The 21,936-nt window shown below is 39.7% G+C and overlaps 1 protein-coding gene across 9 annotated transcripts in view; it reads right to left on the bottom strand.

Moving 5' to 3' along the window:
- The window catches only part of BCAS3 (BCAS3 microtubule associated cell migration factor), a 709,394-nt gene that overhangs the window by 565,204 nt on the left and 122,254 nt on the right, over window positions 1–21,936 (bottom strand). For all 9 annotated transcript variants that reach the window (XM_019027610.4, XM_019027611.4, XM_019027606.4 and 6 more), the window contains exon 7: window positions 15,113–15,185. In XM_019027610.4, coding sequence (XP_018883155.1) covers window positions 15,113–15,185 — 73 coding nt within the window. The remainder of the gene's footprint in view (window positions 1–15,112; window positions 15,186–21,936) is intronic.

Raw genomic sequence — 21,936 nt, forward strand, 5'->3', positions numbered from 1 at the left:
CACATCTACCCACTAACTAGGCATATATAAACAAAGCAAAACTTTTTGTTTTAATACAAATATGGTTACTATGGTTCATGTATCTATTGCTGTATGAGAAACCACTAGAAACCATACTGGCTCAAGTGAATAATCACTTTATTTCTCAGATTTTGTGAATTAGATGGGTTTTTCTTCTGCTATTCTCTCCTGGGCTCATTCATATAGCTATTTTCTACTTCTGAGCTGGCTGCAAGTTGAGAGAGTAAGGATGGTTGGGTCTCTTTCTCCATGTGGTATTTCACCCTCATATGATAATGACTATGGTGGTTTCACAGAGTAAATCCCAATATAAAAACATTTATCAAGCTTGCATTTCTGGTATGTCTACTGACATGTTATTGGTTAAAGCAAGTCTCACAAAGAAGCTCAGATTCAAGTGAGAGGGGACACCGCAAGAACACTGATAGGTCTGACCTGGAAGTGCAATTCCTTAAAAGGGACTTCTGCAGTCATTGGAAACCATACATTTCAAAGTAGTTTGATACAATATTCTTTGACTAGAGACTGTTGTTTTGATTAAACTGGCAATAGTGTCTCTGCCTGAAATTATACATAGAAATATTACTTCTTAACTTATATTTATTGAAAACTGTGTTTTGTGCAAAAACTGTTATGCCAAAAAAAAAGTGTATGTAAAGTAGTATAGGTATAGCTTTCCAAGAGCTTACGTGAGGTAAGTCTGTAGCAATTGCAGGTAAACAATATTATAAATGAGAAATTCACAAACTCAAAATGGCCAAATAACAGGGAGATATGAATGAAGAGGTAACTGAATTAAGGATTGAAAATGAAGAACAACTTGTAAAAATCCAAATTAATGCCATAATGACACACCACTGCATATTTATTAAAATAGCTAAAATAAAAAAGACTTAATAAAATAGACTGACAATGTCAAGTGTTTCTCAAGTGGCAGAAAAACTGGAAATTTCATACACCACTTGTAGATGTAAAATTGTACAACCACTTTGAAAAGCATGCATCTAACATGTGATCTAACCATTCTACTTGTAGGTATCTGCTCAAGAGAAAAGGAAGTATGTATGTCTATACGGACTTGAATACAATGTTCATAGCAGCATTATTTGTAAAGGCCAAAACCTAAAAACAACCAAAATATCCATCAACAGGTGAGAGCATAATCATACTCTAGTAAACTAATCCAATATAATAATATTTCACAATAAAAATGAATGTACTACTTTGGCAGGCCAAAGCAGGTGGATTACACGAGCTCAGGAGTTTAAGACCAGCCTGGGCAACACAGTGAAACCCTGTTTCTACAAAAAACACAAAAATTAGCGAGGCACAGTAGGGCGCACCTATAGTCCCAGCTCCCCAGTGGGAGGATCGTTTGGGCGCAGGAGGCAGAGGTTGGTTGCAGTAAGCCGAGATTGCACCACAGTACTCCAGCCTGGGTGACAGAAGGAGACTCTGTCACACACACACAAAAAAAACTACTGATACATGTAATATCATGGCTGAATCTCAAAATAAATACACTGAGTAACCAAAGCTAGACAAAAAAAGAGTACATACTATACGATTCCACTTATATAAAACTTTAGAAAACACAAACTAATCTATAGTAACAAAAAGTAGAACATTGGTTATCTTGAAGGAAAGAGCTGGGAGGGGCCGAAGGAAGAATTACAAAGAGACATGAGGAAACTTTGGGGAATAAGATGTTCATTGTCTTGTTTGTAGAAAGAGTTTCAAAGGTATATACACATCAAACACATAATATTATACACTTTAAATATGTATAGTTCATTGAATTTCAATTATACAATAATTAAATGTATGTATGACCTCACACACTGCAGTCTTTCCTGCTACAATTATGATTCTCAATGAGAAATAATGTCAGTACATCAAAGAAGTTGTATTATGGCCAGGTGAGGTGGCGCATGCCTGTAATCCCAGCGCTTTAGAAGGCTGAGGCAGGTGGATCACCTGAGGTCAGGAGTTCAAGACCATCCTGGCCAACATGGTGAAACCCCATCTCTACTAAAAATACAAATATTAGCCAGGCATGGTGGCAAGCACCTGTAATCCCAGCTACTTGGGAGGCTGAGGCAGGAGAATCACTTGAACCCGGGAGGCGGAGGTTGCAGTGAGCCGAGATTGTGCCACTGCCCTCCAGCCTGGGCGACAAGAGCAAAACTCCATCTCAAAAAAAAAGTTAGTTTTATTAATAAATAAAATTCATACCATTTTACTTTTTTGTACTATAATTCAATAGCAACTGAATACAAAGTACATTAGATCAACTGAATGTAGAAAACCAGGAGAAATCATGTTTTTCATGGCTCAGTTTAACCATGTCCTCTGGTTTGAAAGTGCTTAAAGAGTGTTACTCCCTGGTCTTTGTCCATTTTGTTCTTTTCTCCATAACTTAACAGTCTCAACTCTTTCTTATACCCCCATTCCATCAGGGCATCTTTGTCTTTTTTAGGTAAAATCTTTTACTTTTTAAATTTTTTTAATTAGCATTAAAACAACTTTTAAATGTTCTAATTTTGTATTCAAATTATTGTTCTGAAAACAATGTTGCACACATTTTCACCAAGCCTATTTCTATCCATTTTAGTGTGAAATTTTGTAGAATGAAGTGTACTGCCCCTCCAAATACACACTGCATTCTCTGTATCTTGTTCCTTGCCTTGGGAGACTGACCCATATCCTATGAATTGCATCAGTGGGCTCTCTGGACCTTCAGAATCCAGCCCCTAGTTTCTGACTGGGTTGACCCCATAGGAAGCCTCTGGAGAAGTAAGATGCCCCACCGTCGGCCGGGCACGGTGGCTCACGCCTGTAATCCCAGCACTTTGGGAGGCCAAGGCGGGCAGATCACAAGGTCAGGAGATCAAGACCATCCTGGCTACTAAAAATACAAAAAATTAGCCGGGCATGGTGGTAGGTGCCTGTAGTCCCAGCTACTCGGGAGGCTGAGGCAGAACGGCATGAACCCGGGAGGCAGAGCTTGCAGTGAGCCAAGATTGTGCCACTGCACTCCAGCCTGGGCAACAGAGCGAGACTCTGCCTCAGAAAAAAAAAAAAAAGAAAAAGAAAGAAAAAAAGATGTCCCACTGTCAGGTTACTGAAGATAGGCTAAATCCATCCACCAGAGGCCACCGTTCCTGTTGCTAACCCTCTTCATGTCGCTTTCTCTGCAGGCTTTACTAACGGTTATCTCCTCTTGCTTAGAAATGATAATAAACCAGGCATGGTGGCTCACGCCTGTAGTCCTAGCTATTAAGGAGGTTGAGGTGTGAGGACTGTTTGATTCCATGAGTTTGAGGCTACAGTGAGCTAGGATCAAGCCATTGCCTTCAGTCTGGGTTACAGAGTGAGATCCTGTCTCAGAAAGAGAGGGAGGAAGAAAGGAAGGAGAGGAGGAGGGTAGGAGGGAGGAGAAGGGGAGGGGAAGGGAGGAAGGATAATGAGTCTCAGCTCCCACATGTGTTATTTTATTTAAACTCTCTTTGAATCACCCAATTTGAGTATGCTATCTGTTTCCAGCAAGAGCCCTAACAGCACAGATTTTCAGGAATACATATATCAAACAGCAAGTAAGGCAATTCTGTGAGAAATTAAACCAGCATTCCTTTGGTTTGGTCACCTGCAAATAACCATTTTGGTAAACCATTTGAGATCTGTACCAATTTCAATATCACAAGAAAATATACAAAGTCTGAAATATAATCTCACACAGTCTTTAGATGTGTCCATAGTTTAAATATTATAGTTTAAAATAAATATATAAACAACTAGCCCATGGTTACAATTTTACAATGTAATATGTGTATTCCTTGACACTGACAGACTACTCTTAACCTCCCACTGAGATTTGTTCAGCGTGTGCTTTAAAATTGTATTAAGTGTCAGTCAGGTGTGTAATGTTCCAGGCCCTTTGCCTTATCACCAAACAAAAACTAAAAATTTGCTTTAAGTAATTAAGTGAACTGGGGTCATGAAAAATGTACACAATTAGCATTTATACTAGTGACTCCTGTTTATCAAAGACAATGTTAACATTTTAAGACATATTATAAAAAACATCCCTAAGCCACATGAGAAAGAGTAATTAAATAGAAGTAACAGTAAAGTCATCTTATTTCCCTAAGATTTCCTACATCCATAATCAGATAAACAGAGATCATATCTAGCATGCACTGAGGTCTTCGTGGTTCTAAGTTAATACTAAAGCCCAGAGCCCCACAGATCATCTATGTTATTGGATCACCTAGTATGCTAACCCATCCCATTAAAAACGTCTCTATGCCAGTGCGGCAGCTGTCAGCATAAATGGTATACCAAAGATGTAAAGCTCTTTCTTTGAGCAGTAAAGACAGCCACAGAGCCATGGCAGAGAGCTAGAAGAAAACCCAGGTACCCACAGAAAGCCTGAAAAATGCCAGAGAGATGGGCAAATGAAAGACTTGGTGTCTGGATTTGGTGCCAAGGAACTGCCGGAAGAGTCCATGTCTACAAGCAGCAAAGACTGGGAAAACGGCATAAATCTACTTTGCTGCCTATGGAGATAATATCGGTCAGAACTCGCAAACACAACTGACAAAAATCAGTCAAAATTGAAAACATCAGGTATCATATATAAGGGCTCTGGGATTTTTCATGACAAAAAGAAGAGTCACATACCGACTATCCCAAGCAATATGCTTCTACTTCTAATTATTTAATAACATAACCCTTATTTACATTAGACAAACGTTGAAATAAAGTCACTGCAGTACCACTTCAGGATGGTGACACTGCGCTTCACCTCCACCTAATAACTGCAGCTTTAGGAAACTGGTTTCCACATACCACTCCGTGAACTTCTGCCAATGCAAGATGATGCTTTTGCCAGTTTGTAATAATGAGAGGAAAATATTAATATTGTGAATTAACTGTATTCTATTTAATAAACAGTCAATTTTGAAATTAAGTCATTCCTCCTATTTAGCTATTAAGATTATTTTGCTTTTCTCAGCTGGGTGCAATGGCTCACGTCTGTAATCCAGCACCTTGGGAGGCCAAGGCAGATGGATCACTTGAGCCCAGGAGTTCAAGACCAGCCTGGCCAACATGGGGAAACCCTATCTCTACTAAAATTACAAAAATTAGCAGGGCATAGTGGTGCATGTCTGTAGTCCTAGCTACCTGGGAGGCTGTGGCAGGAGAATTTCTTGAACCCAGGACGTGGAGGTTGCAGTGAGCCAAGATTACGCCACTGCACTCCAGCCTGGGTGACAGAGTGAGACTCTGCCTCAAAAAAAAAAAAAAAATTATTTTGCTTTTCTCGAAGTAAATTTAAAGTAGTAACTGATAGTCGATTATAATTTTTTCATATGTTCTTGCTTGGCAAAAGACTAATTTTTCTGATTCTTAAAATCCAGTCTTGGAAACAATGGCCATAGAAAGCCTATATAACAAGAGATAAGGGATTCCTAACCAACTGAGATGAAGAAATTTTCGCTCACTCTTACAAGAATTTTTTCCCACCACAGTGATGCGTGATGGGAGCCTCTGGACAAACACTTAACCTCTTTTCTTCATCTACAACACAAGGCAGTTAAATGATATAATCTACAAGGTTCTTTCCACTTCCAATAGTCTATGATTCTCTCTACATAAAGGTCATATTTTCACGTAATGTGTGTAATGTGATCATAATATATTGGATTAAACATTCTTCAAGGTCTGCAGTCAGCTAGCTCTTGAATAATGTTACTCATTTGCTATTACTCACAGTAGCCAACAAGATCCTAACCATAAACAGCTACATTCTGGGAACTGTTTAGCATATAACACACAATAAACTTTAGTTTCCTCCCTCTCTCACATTATTACACAAGACACTGCCTTAGTTTCTGGATCAGTGGCACAATAAACATTATCCCTTTCCAAGAGCTTAAATGACTTATCTGGAATTATTATGGTATGATCTCTCAAAACACAACAAAACAAAACACTAGAATACCTAAATAAATGGCATTTTAGTGACTGTCATCAATGCAGTAAGAGAGAGTATGTTAAATTTTGGGCTGGGGCAATGTATTTATTACTAAAGGATAAAATATGAACAACTGGGATTATTTGATGAGAGCTAATTATGCAAATTGGGTCATTTTTGTCTTACCCAACTAAATCAGAGTTGAGGGGCCAGTGGCGGAAAGCACTTGGGGCACATAACACCTGCTCCAAAAATTAGCCGTAAAGCCCAGCTGCTGAAACTGCCTGCTATAACCCTAAGATCAGTTATAACTAGTAACTGCTGAAATGAATTGGCATGACTCCACCATTGTCACTCTAGCGCCAATGAGCTTTCTTCTAAAACAATATGTTGCATTTCTCTAATTTCCCAAGCTTTTCTTTGTTCTTCAGACATAACAAAACCACCCCAAACTGTGTATGTGGCCCCAAATTGCAATTCTGTTTTATGTACATTCTCAAATAAAACGTTTTGCATAGAGATTCATCTCTGTATTTTTATTTTGACTTTGACTGACACTTTCCATAGCAATTCCCCTCTTCTTAGAAAAGGCACTATGAATTTATAAAAATGAAAAGCTGGCCGGCCGCGGTAGTGCACACCTGTAATCCCAGCACTTTGGGGGGCCGAGGCGGGCGGATCACGAGGTCAGGAGATCGGGACCATCCTGGCCAAAATGGTGAACCCCCATCTCTACTAAAAATACAAAAATTAGCTGGTGTGATGGTGCACACCTGTAGTCCCAGCTACTAGGGAGGCTGAGGCAGGAGAATCGCTTGAACCCGGGAGGTGGAGGTTGCCGTGAGCTGAGATCACGCCACTGCACTCCAGTCTGGTGACAGAGCAAGACTCCGTCTCAAAAAAAAAAAAAGAAAAAAAAAGAAAGAAAAGTTATACATCAAAAGAAAATCTTAGTGAATTTTCCCAAGAATAATTTAATAGGCAGTATTAGTTGTGAATATAAGCAACTTGACAAAGTCTAAACTACATGGGTGTTCAATAAAGCATGTGCCAGGGAGCTGGAGTGCAACCTGCACATCCCACTCCTCTCCAAATGGAGGGACGTCCTAAGGTTTTGTACCCAACTGGCTACGAAAATGTAAATACTCAGGTACAGTACATATGATTCCTTAGATTAAGAGATATTCTCAATCATAAAAGAGTGATACTAAAAAATAAAGGACGAGTATAACTACTCGTATAGGAAGCTTCCTAAAATTCACTTAGGCAAAATATATATATATTCGAGGGTCTCCTAGATATAGGGCACTGCGCTTAATACCAAGAAAGAAATAAAGATGGGCAAGATAAAGGAAACATTCTCAAGGTACATGTGAAATTGAAGAATGTCTCTAAGCAGACACTTCATGATTATGTGTGGCTTTCTCCATCTCCATTTGATGCAGTCACTATTCTATTTGCTGTCTTGTAACTATGCATTCTCCTACTCTTTCCATTATTTCAGACTTCATTGGTTCCCTGAATGGTTCCTCGTATCACCTATATTTATGCCTATAAACTGAGTCTCATTAACTTAAATTATTTTTGAAGCACTTACATCTTCTGTTCTACATCATCAGTTGCCTGCTGTTTTTTGTTACTTTATTTAAAAAACTGGAAGCAGGTGAAAGAATCTGCCCATTCTTGAAATTACTTTGTATTGGACATAAGTTGGCACTGGATTTTTTTTTCCTTTTTTTTGTTATTACACTTTAAGTTCTAGGGTACATGTGCACAACGTGCAGGCTTGTTACATACGTATACACGCGCCATGTTAGTGTGCTGCACCCATTAACTCGTCATTTATATTAGGTATATCTCCTAATGCTATTCCTCTCCCCTCCCCCAACCCCATGACAGGCCCCGGTTTGTGATGTTCCCCTTCCTGTGTCCAAGTGTTCTCATTGTTCAATTCCCACCTATGAGTGAGAACATGCAGTGTTTGGTTTTTTGTCCTTGCAACAGTTTGCTGAGAATGATGGTTTCCAGCTTCATCCATGTCCCTACAAAGGACATAAACTCATCCTTTTTTATGGCTGCATAGTATTCCATGGTGTATATGTGCCACATTTTCTTAATCCAGTCTATCATTGATGGACATTTGGGTTAGTTCCAAGTATTTGCTATTGTAAATAGTGCTGCAATAAACATACATGTGCATGTGTCTTTATAGCAGCATGATTTATAATCCTTTGGGTATATATCCAGTAATGGGATGGCTGGATCAAATGGTATTTCTAGTTCTAGATCCTTGAGGAATCTAGAAGGCACAGGACTTTTAAATAATAGTGTTCCTGAAATTAGTGACCACAATTTTCTAATAGCCATGTCCTTCTTATATTATTGCTATCATGTAAAGGAGACTTCCTTTGAATTCATTAAACAATGTGTTTAAATGAAGAAAAAAATACTAAAATAAAATTGGAGAAGTCCTTTTCCACACTGAAAAATTCTAAGTAACTAAATGGTATACGTCCAACGTACTAAAATAACAAAAGTATCTTTTGCTTGTGCAGAAACACTGCATCAAAATATACGCCTAACACAAAGACTCTCTTAAGAAGCTACTGTTTGCCAGAGCAATCGGGCAAGAGAAAGAAATAAAAGGCATTCAAATAGGAAAAAAGAAAAAAGCCAAATTATCTCTCTTCACTGGCAATATGATTATATACCTAGAAGACCCAAAAGACTCCACCAAAAGGCTTCTAGAACTAATAAACAATTTCAGTAAGTTTCAGGATAAAAAAAAATCAAGGTAGTAAAATCAGTAACATTTCTATATACGAATAACGTCCAAACTGAGAGCTAAATCAAGAATGCAATCCCATTTGCAATGGGCACGCACGCACACACACACACACACACACACACACAAAATACCAAGAAATACATCTAACCAACGAGGTTAAAGATATAAGGAGAACTACAAGACAATGCTGAAAGAAAGCAGAGATGATACAAACAAATGGAAAAACATTCTATGCTCATGGATTGGAAGAATAAATATTGTTAAAATGGTCAAACTACCCAAAGCAATCTATAGATTTAATACTATTCCTATCAAACTACCAATGTCACTTTTCTCAAAATTAGAAAAACAACTACTCTAAAATTCATATAGAACAAAAAAGAGCCTGAAAAGCCAAAGCAATCCCAGGCAAAAAGAACAAAGCTGAGACATTATATTACCTGACTTCAAACTATACTATAAGGCTACAGTAACCAAAACAGCATGGTGCCAGCACAAAAACAGACACAGAGACCAATGGAACAGAAAAGAGAACCCAGAAATAAAGCTGCATATATCTACAACCATCTAATCTTCAACAAAGTCGACAATGACAAGCAATGGGGAAAGGACTCCCTAAACTATAAAAATCCTAGAAGAAAACCTAGGAAATATCATTCTGGACACTGGCCTTGGCAAAGTCCTCAAAAGCAATTGCAACAAAATAAAATCGACAATTGGGAACTAATTAAAGAGCTTCTGCACAGCAAAAGAGACTATCAACAGAGCAAACAATCTACAGACCTTTGTTGGATGCACAGTTTGTGAATATCTGTAGTGAATATTTTTGTGAATATATATAGATTCACAAATATTCACAAACTATGCATCCAACAAATATCTAATATCCAGAATCTATAATGAATTTAAACAATTCAACAAGCAAAAAACAATGCCATTAAAAAGTGGGCAAAAGACATTAACAGACACTTCTCAAAAGAAGACATACAAAGATTAGCCAGGCAAGGTGGCATACACCTGTAGTCCTAGGTACTCTGGCAGGGATAAACAAATTGCTGAATTGCTCCTAACGTAACCTCCTACCTTTTTTTTTTTTTTAAGAAATCTTTGTTGCCTCTGAAAATAACTGGTCAGAAAATTGTAAATATATAAATCTGAGGTTAGGGCACTCTTAATACAGTCTATAGATGGAATATGCCTGTGTATGTATGGAGGAATGCCCTCCATAATGACAAACAGTATGGTTACTGGAAAGAACATAGCTTGAGGGTCAAGCAAAAGCCTGGGTCCATGACTAACTGTGTGACTGAACCTCTATTAGCTTCTTCATGCATAAAATAAGAATAATACGATTGGGCCAGATGTGGTGGCTCATACTTGTAATTGCAACATTTTGGGAGGCTGGGATAGGAGGATTGCTTGAAGCCAGGAGTTCAAGACCAGCCTGGGTAACATCGTGGGAACTTATCTCTTCAAAAAAAAAATTTTTTTTAATTAGCCCAACAGTGGCATGACTTATAGTCCCAGCTACTCAGGAGGCTGAGATGGGAGGATCTCTTGAGCCCATGAGTTCCCGATTATAGTGAGCTATGATTGGACCACTGCACCTGGGCCTGGGTGACCGAGGGAGACTCTGTCTCTAAAATAAATAAATGAACACACAAACTTGTCACAAACTCAACTGTACATATGTATATATGTATGTATATATGTATGTATTGACTCATGGATTGTTGATAGCACTCAAGTTCCTAGTATACTTTATCTACCTAAAAGCAGAGCAGAGCCCTCCAAAAAACCTCATTTGTCATAAATCTCCGCCCCTGGAGCAACTTAATCTCTTCTAGGACCACTCCCAAACAGATATTGTTACAAAACTACCACATCTCCTGTCTTTTCTCCTAAGGACCACCTTAATTTTCCAAAAAGTCACAAGTGCCCTTTCTTCCACTCCCATTCTAAGAAGTCATTTGTTCTACAAAATGTGCCCTTCTACAAATTGTGTCCCTCTCCATCCCCATCTCCTACTGAGATGATATATAAGCCACCTTAAGTCACATTTTTTTGCTAACTCCTATATGTACATATGTAATTAAATCGGATTTTTGTCCTCTTGCTAATCTGCCTTTCATCAGTTTAAATTGCAGCCCTCTCCCCAAAGAATTTAAGAGAGAAAATTATTCCTCCCCAACAGTAGTTACTAAAGAGTCTACTCTATTCACCATCACCATATGCTCACCTACTACAAACATTTAGACAAAAACTTAACAACAAGACATATTAGGTCTACATCCATAAAACAACTTATGAAAACAACTTATGAACTTTTTTTTTTTTTGAGACTGGGTCTCACTCTGTCACCCAGGCTGGAGTGCAGTGGTGAGATCTGGGCTCACTGCAACCTCTGCCTCCCAGACTCAAGCAATCCTGCCACCTCAGCCTCCCAAGTAGCTGGGACCACAGGCGTGTGCCATCACGCCCAGCTAATTTTTTTGTATTTTTTTTGGTAGAGACAGGGTTTCACCATGTTGCCCAGGCTGCTCTTGAACTTCTGAGCTCAAGCGACCCGCCGGCCTTGGCCTCCCAAAGTGCTGGGATTATAGGCATGAGCCACTGCATCCAGGCCTATTTCACTTTCTATATCTTTTATATCCTTTCAACAGCAGAAGTTCCATTTGAGTTTTATATAAATTCTAACTCCTTGTTGAGATTATCTATTTGTTGAGTTATTGCTATAACCCTTTCCTTTAATTCTTTATACATAGTTCATTTGGTTCTTAGAACACATTTATAATAGCTGCTTTAAAATCTTTGTAAAATTTAACATCTGGAGACAACCACGTAAGATTTCTTTTTTCTTTTTTTTTTTTTTTTTTTACCTCTGAACTTTTCACTGGCCTCCTGGCTCCCCAAAGGGTACACTGCTTCTGCTGGCTTAATGTCTCAGAACTTTGATGTCGCTGGTCTCAGACACCACTTTGCCATCCACTATCCTGGGAGAGGTGGTCTTCTGGATGGTTTGCCTGGAGTTACTGCTGTCTGGGGTATCACCAAGACTGAAGTCCTCGCCATCTTCCAGCAGGTGACAGTAGGTGGTGATCTCAGTCTCCAGCTTGACCTTGATGTTCAGCAGGGCCTCCTACTCCTGGGCCTGGCGCTGTCCCTCTGCAGGGTCTGTGCCAGCTCTGACTCTAGGTGCAGCAGGATCCAGTCTACAGGATCTGCTCCATCTGCAGGGTGTAGTGGGCATCCACCTCCCTCAGGCTGTTCTCCAAGCTGGCCTTCAGATTTCTCATGCAGTCCAGGTCAATATCCAAGGACTGGACTGTACGTCTCAGCTCCATGAGCATCAACTCAGCAGCTCCAACCTCGGCAGACTGCATGGTGACCACTGTGGTGCTCTCCTCAATCTGCTAAGACTAGTACTTGTCCAGCTCCTCTTGGTTCTTCTGAGCCAGTTCGTCATATTGGGCCCAGATGTCTGCCATGATCTTGGTGAAATCCTGAGATTTGGGGGCATCTACCTCCATGGTCAACCCAGAGCTGGCAGTCTGGGCTTGTAGGACTTTTACTTCCTCTTCGAGGTTTTTCTTCAGGAAGAGCAGCTCCTCCTTGAGAGCCTTGATCTCTGTCTCCAGCTGCAGCTGAGTGACATTGGTGTCATCAGTGACCTTGCGGAGCCCATGGATGTCCCTCTCCACAGACTAGGGCATGGCCAGCTCTGTCTCATACTTGACTTTAAAGTCATCAGCAGCAACACAGGCACTGTTGATTTGCACAACGATGCAGGCACTGTCCACAGTATTTGGGAAGATCTGAGCCGTCAGGTCCTCGATGGTCTTGAAGTAATGGCTCCAGTCTCTGACCTGGGGTCCCTTCTTCTCCAGGTGCTCCTGGATTTTGCTCTCCAGCTTCTGGTTTCCGGTCTCCACGCTCCTTGCTCTGTCCAGGCAGGAGGCCAGGCAATCGTCCAGGCTTTGCATGGTCTCTTTCTCATTCTGGATGTCTCTCAGTCCTGCCAGACCCCCGGCCATCCCCACAACCAGGCCCCTGGACCCCATGCCACCCCAGAAGTTGGTGGAGTGGGACACGGAGATCCGGGAACCAGAGCCCCCAGTGCCTGCACAGACACTGGCCACACTGCTGACTGGCTGGGTGCCATAGCTGGGCGCCTGCACAGAGCCCAGAGACCGGTAGTTTGGTGGAGAACGTGGAGCAAGTGGTGAAGCTCATGCTGTCCAGTGGGGAGAGCAAGAGGACAGGACTCAGGCTTTTCCAAAGACCAATCAGGTATGATTTCTATTGTCTGCCTTTTTCTCACTGCCACAACTTCCTGTTTCTTGGCATGTGTCATAATTTTATATTTAAAAATAGACATTTTATATAATACAGTATAACATTACTCTGGATTCTATGAAATCTGTCTTCTTCCAAAATTTGCAGTTGCTGATTTCTCTGTTCAGTTTTATTATTTCTTTTATTCTTGCATTACTTTAAAGCCTGACTTTCAGAGTCTGGCCATGCATCTATGTATCCTAGTGGGCAGCCAACTACTCAACAGAGGATTCACTCAAATACCCCAGGTCAACAAAAGTTGTTTTCCTTTGCCAAAGGATCTGCCCATCTATTCAGATTTTTCTTCCCCCTGGACCCTTTTTCATGGCTCCTCTGCATATGCATGAAGCCTCAGCTAACCATTATCTTAGGCTGAAAGAGCCAATGGCTCTCAAAGCACACATGTCATCAAGACAGTAATTTCTGCAGATAATGCTGGCAGGCATATGCAATACCTGCCACTCAGAGATATGCGAAAATTTTCCAAGCACAGCAGGTAAGGTACTAGTCCTCAAAACCTTTCTCACCCTGGAAGACACTCTATAACCAACCAACCAACCAACCAACCCTGGAAGAGGGAAAGTGTGGAGTGGGACAGGAGCAGCTGCAGGCATGAATGCCACAGATTCCCACTGTTGTTGTGCAAAGATTAGCAGTTTCTCAAGCTTAAACACTTTTCAGATTATTACATGCTTTTGGTTGAGTTTCAGAGTACTTCAATAGTTGTTTTCATCCGTTTTGCAGATGGCATTAAATCTAAGTCACAAACTCTCTTTTTTTTTTTTTTTTTTTTTTTGAGACAGTCTCACTGTTGCCCAGGCTGGAGTACAGTGGTGCGCTGCAACCTCTGCCTCCCAGGTTCAAGCAATTCTCGTGCCTCAGCCTTCCTGGTAGTTGGGATTATAGGCACATGCCACCACACTGGGCTAATTTTTGTATTTTTAGTAGAGACAGGGTTTCACCTTGTTGGCAAGGCTGGTCTCAATCTCCTGACCTCAAGTGATCTGCCTGCCTCAGCCTCCCAAAGTGCTGGGATTACAGGCATGAGTCACAATGCCTGGCCCACAAACTCTTACCATTCTTAAATGTATTTATTTCAGTTTCTCTTCCACTACTATATTATAACCTACTCTGGCAGTCCTTCTCATCTGCTGCAATATTTCTCATTCCTTAAGATCTAACCTATGCTGCTCCTTCTCCATGAGGCTTTTTCTCATTAATTCATGCACACTGATCTCTCCCTTCTCTGCATTCCTGTCACACATCATTATTTCATAATTATTTTGTATGTGTTGTACTTTTTCTTTTCAGCCATATTCATAAGTCTCTGGGGAAAGAAATTAGGCTTTCATGATTTTGTATCCTTATCCTATACCCGGCAAAGTGCTGAGTATACAGTAAATTCTCAAAGGCTTTATGTCTTCTTCAATCGAAAAATTTACACTTGAAGAAATTTGTCTTGTAGTCTATGAAGTCAAACAGTACCATTAGGAAACAATAATCAAGACTCCATGACCTAACCATGTTATATTATTAACATGTTCTTCCTTTCTCCAATGCCACATGATCTGAAGTGCACACTATTTACTGAAAGCATGGGGCCAAGACTGCTAGTAGCCAACCTAATAACCATTTTGATAATTTTCCTTACTAACAAAACCATAATCATTCCTAGCTTTCCTTGCAGCCAGAAGTTCAATTTGAGGGAATGCACTAACTGGAAAGATATTTGTATTTGTTCACAGTATTGTGGTAATAAATAAAAAAGAAAATTCACACAACACCTTTAGAACAGTGTCAGGCACATGCTATAGCATCAATAAATGTCATTTACTGTTAGAAACCCTAAATATGTCTTACTTTCTTCTTCTTCTCTCTTATGAGAGCTTAGTCTTATGGTTACAAAGGTTTTATAACATCAAAGTTCTCCCTCTGGAATAATATAAATTTGTAATAGGTGATGCAAAGAATTTTTAAAATTTCCTTACCCAGAAGATCCAATGCTCTTACAAACACCAAGGAGGGGTCTTTTTTCAGCAAAGTTATCACATTTTTGAGCACCTGACAGGGAGGATAAAATAAATTGTAAGCTTTGAGGAATATTATTGTATAATTCCCACTATTTTCATGCTTTCAAAATACTTGAAAAGGAGAAGTATTCATTATAAGTTGATATAATTTATACAATTGAATAAAAAGAAGAAAAGTTACTATATAAAATCATCATATATTACATATATGTAATCATTTTAAAAACTGAACCAGCATTTTTTTTTTTTTGAGACAGAGTCTCGCTCTGTCACCCAGGCTGGAGTGCAGTGGCGCGATTGCAGCTCACTGCAACCTCTGCCTCCCGGGTTCAAACAATTCTCCTGCCTCAGCCTTCTGAGTAGCTGGGACTACAGGCATGTACACCATGCCCGGCTAATTTTTGTATTTTTAGTAGAGACAGGGTTTCGCCATGTTGGCCAGCCTGGTCTCACACTCCTGACCTCAGGTGATCCACCCGCCTCGACCTCCCAAAGTGCTGGGATTACAGGCGAGAGCCACAATGGCCAGCCTGAACTGGCATTTTTTTTAAGTTTCAATTGGCACCAATTTCAATCTTATACACCTTCCCCATGAGATCAGAAAACCATCCCATACCCCACCAACTAATTACCTAAAACTAGTATAATATTGATGTCAAAACTAAATAAAGGTAGTTCAAGACAAGAAAATTATAAAACTATAGGTCATGCCCATTGATATACATAGTTGCAAAAATCCTAAACAAAATATCAGCAAATTAAATAGCAACATATATGAAAAAAATAAACTCTCATAACCGAATTAGATTTACCTAAGCAACAGTAATAGTTTGGCAGTATAAAATCTATTAATGTAATTAATGATATTAATATTTCAGCAGATGCAGAAAAAGCATTCAATTAGACTCTATACCTAATCATATGAACAAAAAAAAAACAAAAATGTCTTTTTTAACCTAATAATGATCATCTACAAAAGATCTACAGCAAATGTCACAGGTAATGGTTCAGAGTATTCCTATTAACAGCAGTAATAATACAAGAATATCCAGAGTTGCTGCTCCCATCAAGTCCTAAGTCCACATAATAATAGTAAGTGAACTCAACAATATTACAGGATACAAAACCAATATAATATGAACAAGAAGCAAAAAAAGTAAAGTCAGGAAATATAAATGGTTCTGAATCATATGAAAAGGTGCTCTGTGTCTGCTCACGCCTGCACTCTCAACACTTTGGGAGGCTGAGGCAGGAGGATCACTTGAGACAGGGCAAAACTCTGTATCTACAAACAATAAAAACAAAAAATTAGTTGGGTATGGTGGCACACTCCTGTAGCCCTAGCTACTCAGGAGGCTGAAGTAGGAGGACCCTTTGAGCCCCCAGAGTTGGGGGCTGCAGTGAGCTATAATTGTGCCACTGCATTCCAGCCTGGATGACAGAGCAAGAATCAGTCTCAAAAAAAAAAAAACAGATTAAGAAGAAAAAATGCTCAACCTCACACATGACAGAAATTCCTTAAAACTATATTGATAATGATATTAAAGAATTCAGGACAAACCACTCCAAAATATGCCTCTTTGGCATATTGATTATTTGGGCTAAAAGCATTTGAAAAACAGCAGATGTAAGAAAGACACGCTGACCGGCTCTTTGATTCCTGAAAGGAAGCCCCCAAGTGAAAGATGACCTTCCTACATACCAAGAAGAAACATTTTAATCACCAGAGATGTGAAGGCAAGGATGAAAGAAATCTGTATAAATGAACATTGTTAAACTAGCCCTTATCTTCCAGATACTTTTCCATAAATGTCATTCTTTGTTCAACCTAGCATGTAATAATTTAGGCCGAAGCCGGGCACAGTGGCTCACGCCTGTAATCCCAGCACTTTGGGAGGCCGAGGCGGGTGGATCACCTGAGGTCAGGATGCGAGACCAGCCTGGCCAACATGGTGAAACCCCATCTCTAGTTTAAAAAAAAAAAAAATACAAAAATATAAAAATTAGCGCGAGCATGGAGGCAGGCACTGTAATCCCAGCTACTTGGGAGGCTGAGGCAGGAGACTAGCTTGAACCCGGGAGGCAGAGGTTACAGTGAGCCAAGATCATGCCAACGCCAGCACTCCATCCTGAGGGACAGAGCAAGGCTCCGTCTCAAAAAAAAAAAAAAAAAAAAACTTAGGCTGAGTCACTTCTCTTTTTTTTTTAACAGGTGGAGTCTCACTCTGTCACCCAGGCTGGAGTGCCATGGCAGATCTGGGCTCGCTGCAACCTCCACCTCCCAGGTTCGAGCTATTCTCCTGCCTCAGCCTTCCGAGTAGCTGGGATTAGAGGTGCCCACCACCACGCCCGGCTAATTTTTTGTATTTTAGTAGAGCCGGGGTTTCACCGTGTTGCCCAGGCTGATCTTGAACTCCTGAATTCAAGCAATCCTCCTGCCTCGGCTTCCCAAAGTGCTGGGATTACAGGTGTGAGCCACCGCGCCCAGCCGCCACTTCCTTAAGTCTTCATTTCCCTGTTCGGACACATATGCACATGTAAATTTTATGAAATAAAAATTTGTATGCTTTTCTCCTGTTAATTTATCTTATGTCAGTTTAATTTTTTGGCCCACCCAGAGACCCTGAGAGGTCAGAGAAGTTTTCCTCCCCTACAATACTGTGGTTACATTTTTAAGATACCTTATCTTTTAGAAACAAGTGAGGGAATGTTAACCAATAAACTGATATGATATCTGGGAAGGGTTCAAAATAACCTAGAGGGAGGGAAATAAATGCTAATGAAACAAGAATAGTCATAAAATGATGACTGGTGGGTTCCTTAGGGATCATCGCACTATTCACACTACCTTTAAGTAAGTCAGACATTTTCTACTTAAAAATTTTTAACTACATATATTTATATACATATAAATATGTTATTTATATAACGATAACTATATATCTTTAAAATTGTGTGTGTGTGTGTGTGTATTTACTTAAGCATGCTCAGTCAGACTGATGACTGATGCAGCAGTCCGAAGTAAAAGTGCAAGGTAGTGCTTGGGGGGAAAAAAAAACCCAACACTCAAATTAGTTTACATCCCAGGATCTTTAAAAGCCACAATAATTGATAATAGCAGGTACTAAATGTGATAGGAGATGAAGCTAAAATAAAAAGGACTATATAACTAAATTTAACTACATATATTGACACTTATTTAAGAGCTCCTTAAAAAATCCAAAAATTTGATTAAATTTTCTCACCATATTAATCAAAATTGAAATACAAATACCCCTTAATCCAAGTTCATCCTACACATATACTCAGACATGAGAGAAATAACTTGTATATAAGATTATTCACAACAGTATTGTTTATAATAGCAAAAGACTGAAAAAAAAATCAAGTTACAATGGAATATTTCCTACCGCTGCAAAACAACACAACGAATTACACTGTAAAAACATGGAATGAGATAGAAGATATAAAGTGGAAAAAAGGAATACATACAACCATAGGAAGATACAGAATAATATACTACCTTTTGTTTTTGTGTGTGTGTGTTTTTGTTTTTCTTTTGAGATGGAGTCTCCCCAAGGCTGGAGTGCAATGGCATGATCTCGGCACACTGCAACCTCTGTCTCCAAGGTTCAAACAATTCTCCTGCCTCAGCCTCCCGAGTAGGTGGGATTACAGGCACCTGCCACCATGCCCAGCTATTTTTTGTATTTTTAGTAGAGATGGGGGTTTCACCATGTTGGCCAGGCTGGTCTCGAACTCCTGACATCATGAGCCACCTGCCTCAGCCTCCCAAAGTGCTGGGATTACAGGTGTGAGCCACCACGCCCAGCCAATATACTACCTTTTTTACAAAGAAGAGAAAAAAAGACCTGCATATATGTATACATACATATATGAACTCCACGAGGACATATAAAAATTGTAATAGTGGCCGGGCGCAGTGGCTCACTCCTGTAATCCCAGCACTTTGGGAGGCCGTGGCAGGCAGATCACCTGAGGTCAGGAGTTCGAGACCACCTTGACCAACATGGAGAAACCCTGTCTCTACTAAAAATACAAAAAATTAGCCGGGCGTGGTGGTGCATGCCTGTAATCCCAGCTACTCAAGAGGCTGAGGCAGGAGAATCGCTCAAACCCGGGAAGCAGAGGTTGCGGTGAGCCGAGATCATGCCATTGCACTCCAGCCTGGGCAACAAGAGTGAAACTCCGTCTCAAAAAAAAAAAAAAAAAAAAAAATTGTAATAGTTACTTATGAGAGGGAAAATGAAAAAAAATGAAGGATAGAAGAAACTTTTCATTATATACTTTGTGCTTTTTCATTTTCAAACCATGTGAATATATAAATTTCACCCAAAATTTTTCCTTTGTTTTTAAGTAAGAAGGCAAATGCCAGAAGAAACAAGTAAATGGTTGTTTCAACTTCTGAGTTAAGATGGTAGACTGAAGACATGAATTTCATTTTATACCTTCAGAAAATTCTAGGAAAAAAATATTAAATTAAATGTACTTTAAAAATATATAACCCCAACAAATTTTGGAAATAGATGACTGATGACTGACTTAGCAATCTTAAAAGTTCAAGGTTGTGCATGGGGGAAAAAACCTGACGCCCAAATTACTTTACATCGCAGAATCTTTAAAAGGCACAATAACTGATAATACCAGGTACTGGATTTGATGGGGAGATGAAGCTAAAATAAAGAAGACTAGATTTGATATCGGCTCTCTGAAAAACACATCGATGCTAAGACCTTTACCGTGTTAGGCAACTCATCTTCCCCATTCCCAGCACAAGGCTGAAAAACACATCGATGCTAAGACCTTTACCGTGTTAGGCAACTCATCTTCCCCATTCCCAGCACAAGGCTGAAAGGTTACTCTCTAGAGACAGACAGAAGGACGCTGGGTAAAGGTGAATGCAAAACAAAAAAGTGAAGAAGATTAAATGACAACATTAATACTTAATATTGAAACATCCCTTCATCATCCCTCATGTCACCTTTCCCATGGGGCTTCCAGGACACCAGCACCAGAACCTTATCCTTTCGGTGGGCACTTGTAAGTCTTTTCTGGGACATGTTAACAAGTCCAAGAGGAAAGACTAAAATATACTATCCATCAGAGGGTTCCAACAAACAAACAACACAACCAAAGCACCTCACAATAAAGTTAAAAGTCGACAAATAGACTGGGCACAGTGGCTCACGCCTGTAATCTCAGCATTTTAGGAGGCCGAGGCGGAGGTCAGGAGTTCAAGACCAGCCTGGCCAATGTGGTGAAACCCCATCTCTACTAAAAATACAAAATTAGCCGGGTGTCTATAATTCCAGCCACTCGGGAGGCTGAGGCAGGAGAATCGCCTCAGGAGGCAGAGTTTGCAGTGAGCCCAGACGGCACCATTGCACTCCGGCCTGGGCAACAAGAGTGAAACTCCATTTCGAAAAAACAAAGTCGACAAGCAGATATGCAATGTTTTCAATTAGCTTTTCAGTTTGCCACTGACAATCATGTGCAAACAGCCAAGGATTAACAGTCATCTGGAAAGTATCTAATACTACACAGGAAGGACACAATAAAAAATTAAAAATTGTCATTAATCATTTCCATGATGTAAGAGAAGATACTGCAGACATGGAACAAAATAAGAATTAAAAAGATAGATGCTTGGAGAATAAAAGAGAGCTCTTGAAGAATGATAAAAACAAGGGGATATATATATATATATGTATGTATGTATGTGTGTGTATTTGCATTTATATAAATATATGTGTGTGCATATATATATATATATATATTTTTTTTTTTTTTTTTGAGACGGAGTCTCACTCTGTTGCACAGGCTGGAGTGCAGTGGCGTGATTTTGGCTCACTGTAACCTCCGCCTCCCAGATTCAAGCAATTCTCCTGCCTCAGCCTCCCAAGTAGCTGGGACTACAGGCATGTGCCACCATGCCCGGCTAATTTTTGTATTTTTAGTAGAGGCTGGTCTCAAACTCCTGACCTCAGGTGATCTGCTTGCCTTGGCCTCACAAAGTGCTGGGATTACAGGCAGGCATATAATGTTTTTAAACTCAACACAAGAATCAGAGGCAAATTTAAGAAAATTTCCCAGAGAGAAGAGCAAAAACACAAGAGAAGAAAAGAGCATTTTTACACACACACAAGAAATTGAAAAGGATGGGCTCAGAAAGTCCAAACAGTCAATACATAGATGACAGAAGTTCCAAAAGAGAGAACAGAGAAAACAGGAGAAAATCACCCATGAAATAATTCAAAAAGTTTCCCCAGAACAAAAAACTATGATTTTATCAGCTTCTTCAGGTTCTAGCACAGTACATGAAACAGACCAATATCAGAGTACATTGTTTCAAGACAGTGATAACACAGAAAAGCTTCTATAAGCTACCAGAGAAGAAACAGATTGTTATAGGATCGGGAATTCAAGTGGTTGCTCCAGGTATTAGATGATATAACTTAACACAAAATCTTTCAGCGAACATCACACAAACTAAATGCTTTTCCTCTGAGGTCAGATATAAAGCAAGAGTGTCCACTCTCACTACTGCTTTTTCAATAGAGTACTGGAAGTTCTATCTAGTATAATAAGGCAGCAAACAAAGTAAAAGTCATAGACCAGAAAGGAAGAAATAAAACTCCCTATTTACAGATAACATGATTGGTTACATAAAAATTACAGAGGAAATCAACAAAAAAAAATTTTTTTTAAACTAGAATAAGTTAGTCCAGCAAGTCACAGGCTATAAGATCAGCATACAAAAG

This window comes from Gorilla gorilla, chromosome 4 (assembly GCF_029281585.2).
Source record: "Gorilla gorilla gorilla isolate KB3781 chromosome 4, NHGRI_mGorGor1-v2.1_pri, whole genome shotgun sequence".
NCBI lineage: Eukaryota > Metazoa > Chordata > Mammalia > Primates > Hominidae > Gorilla > Gorilla gorilla.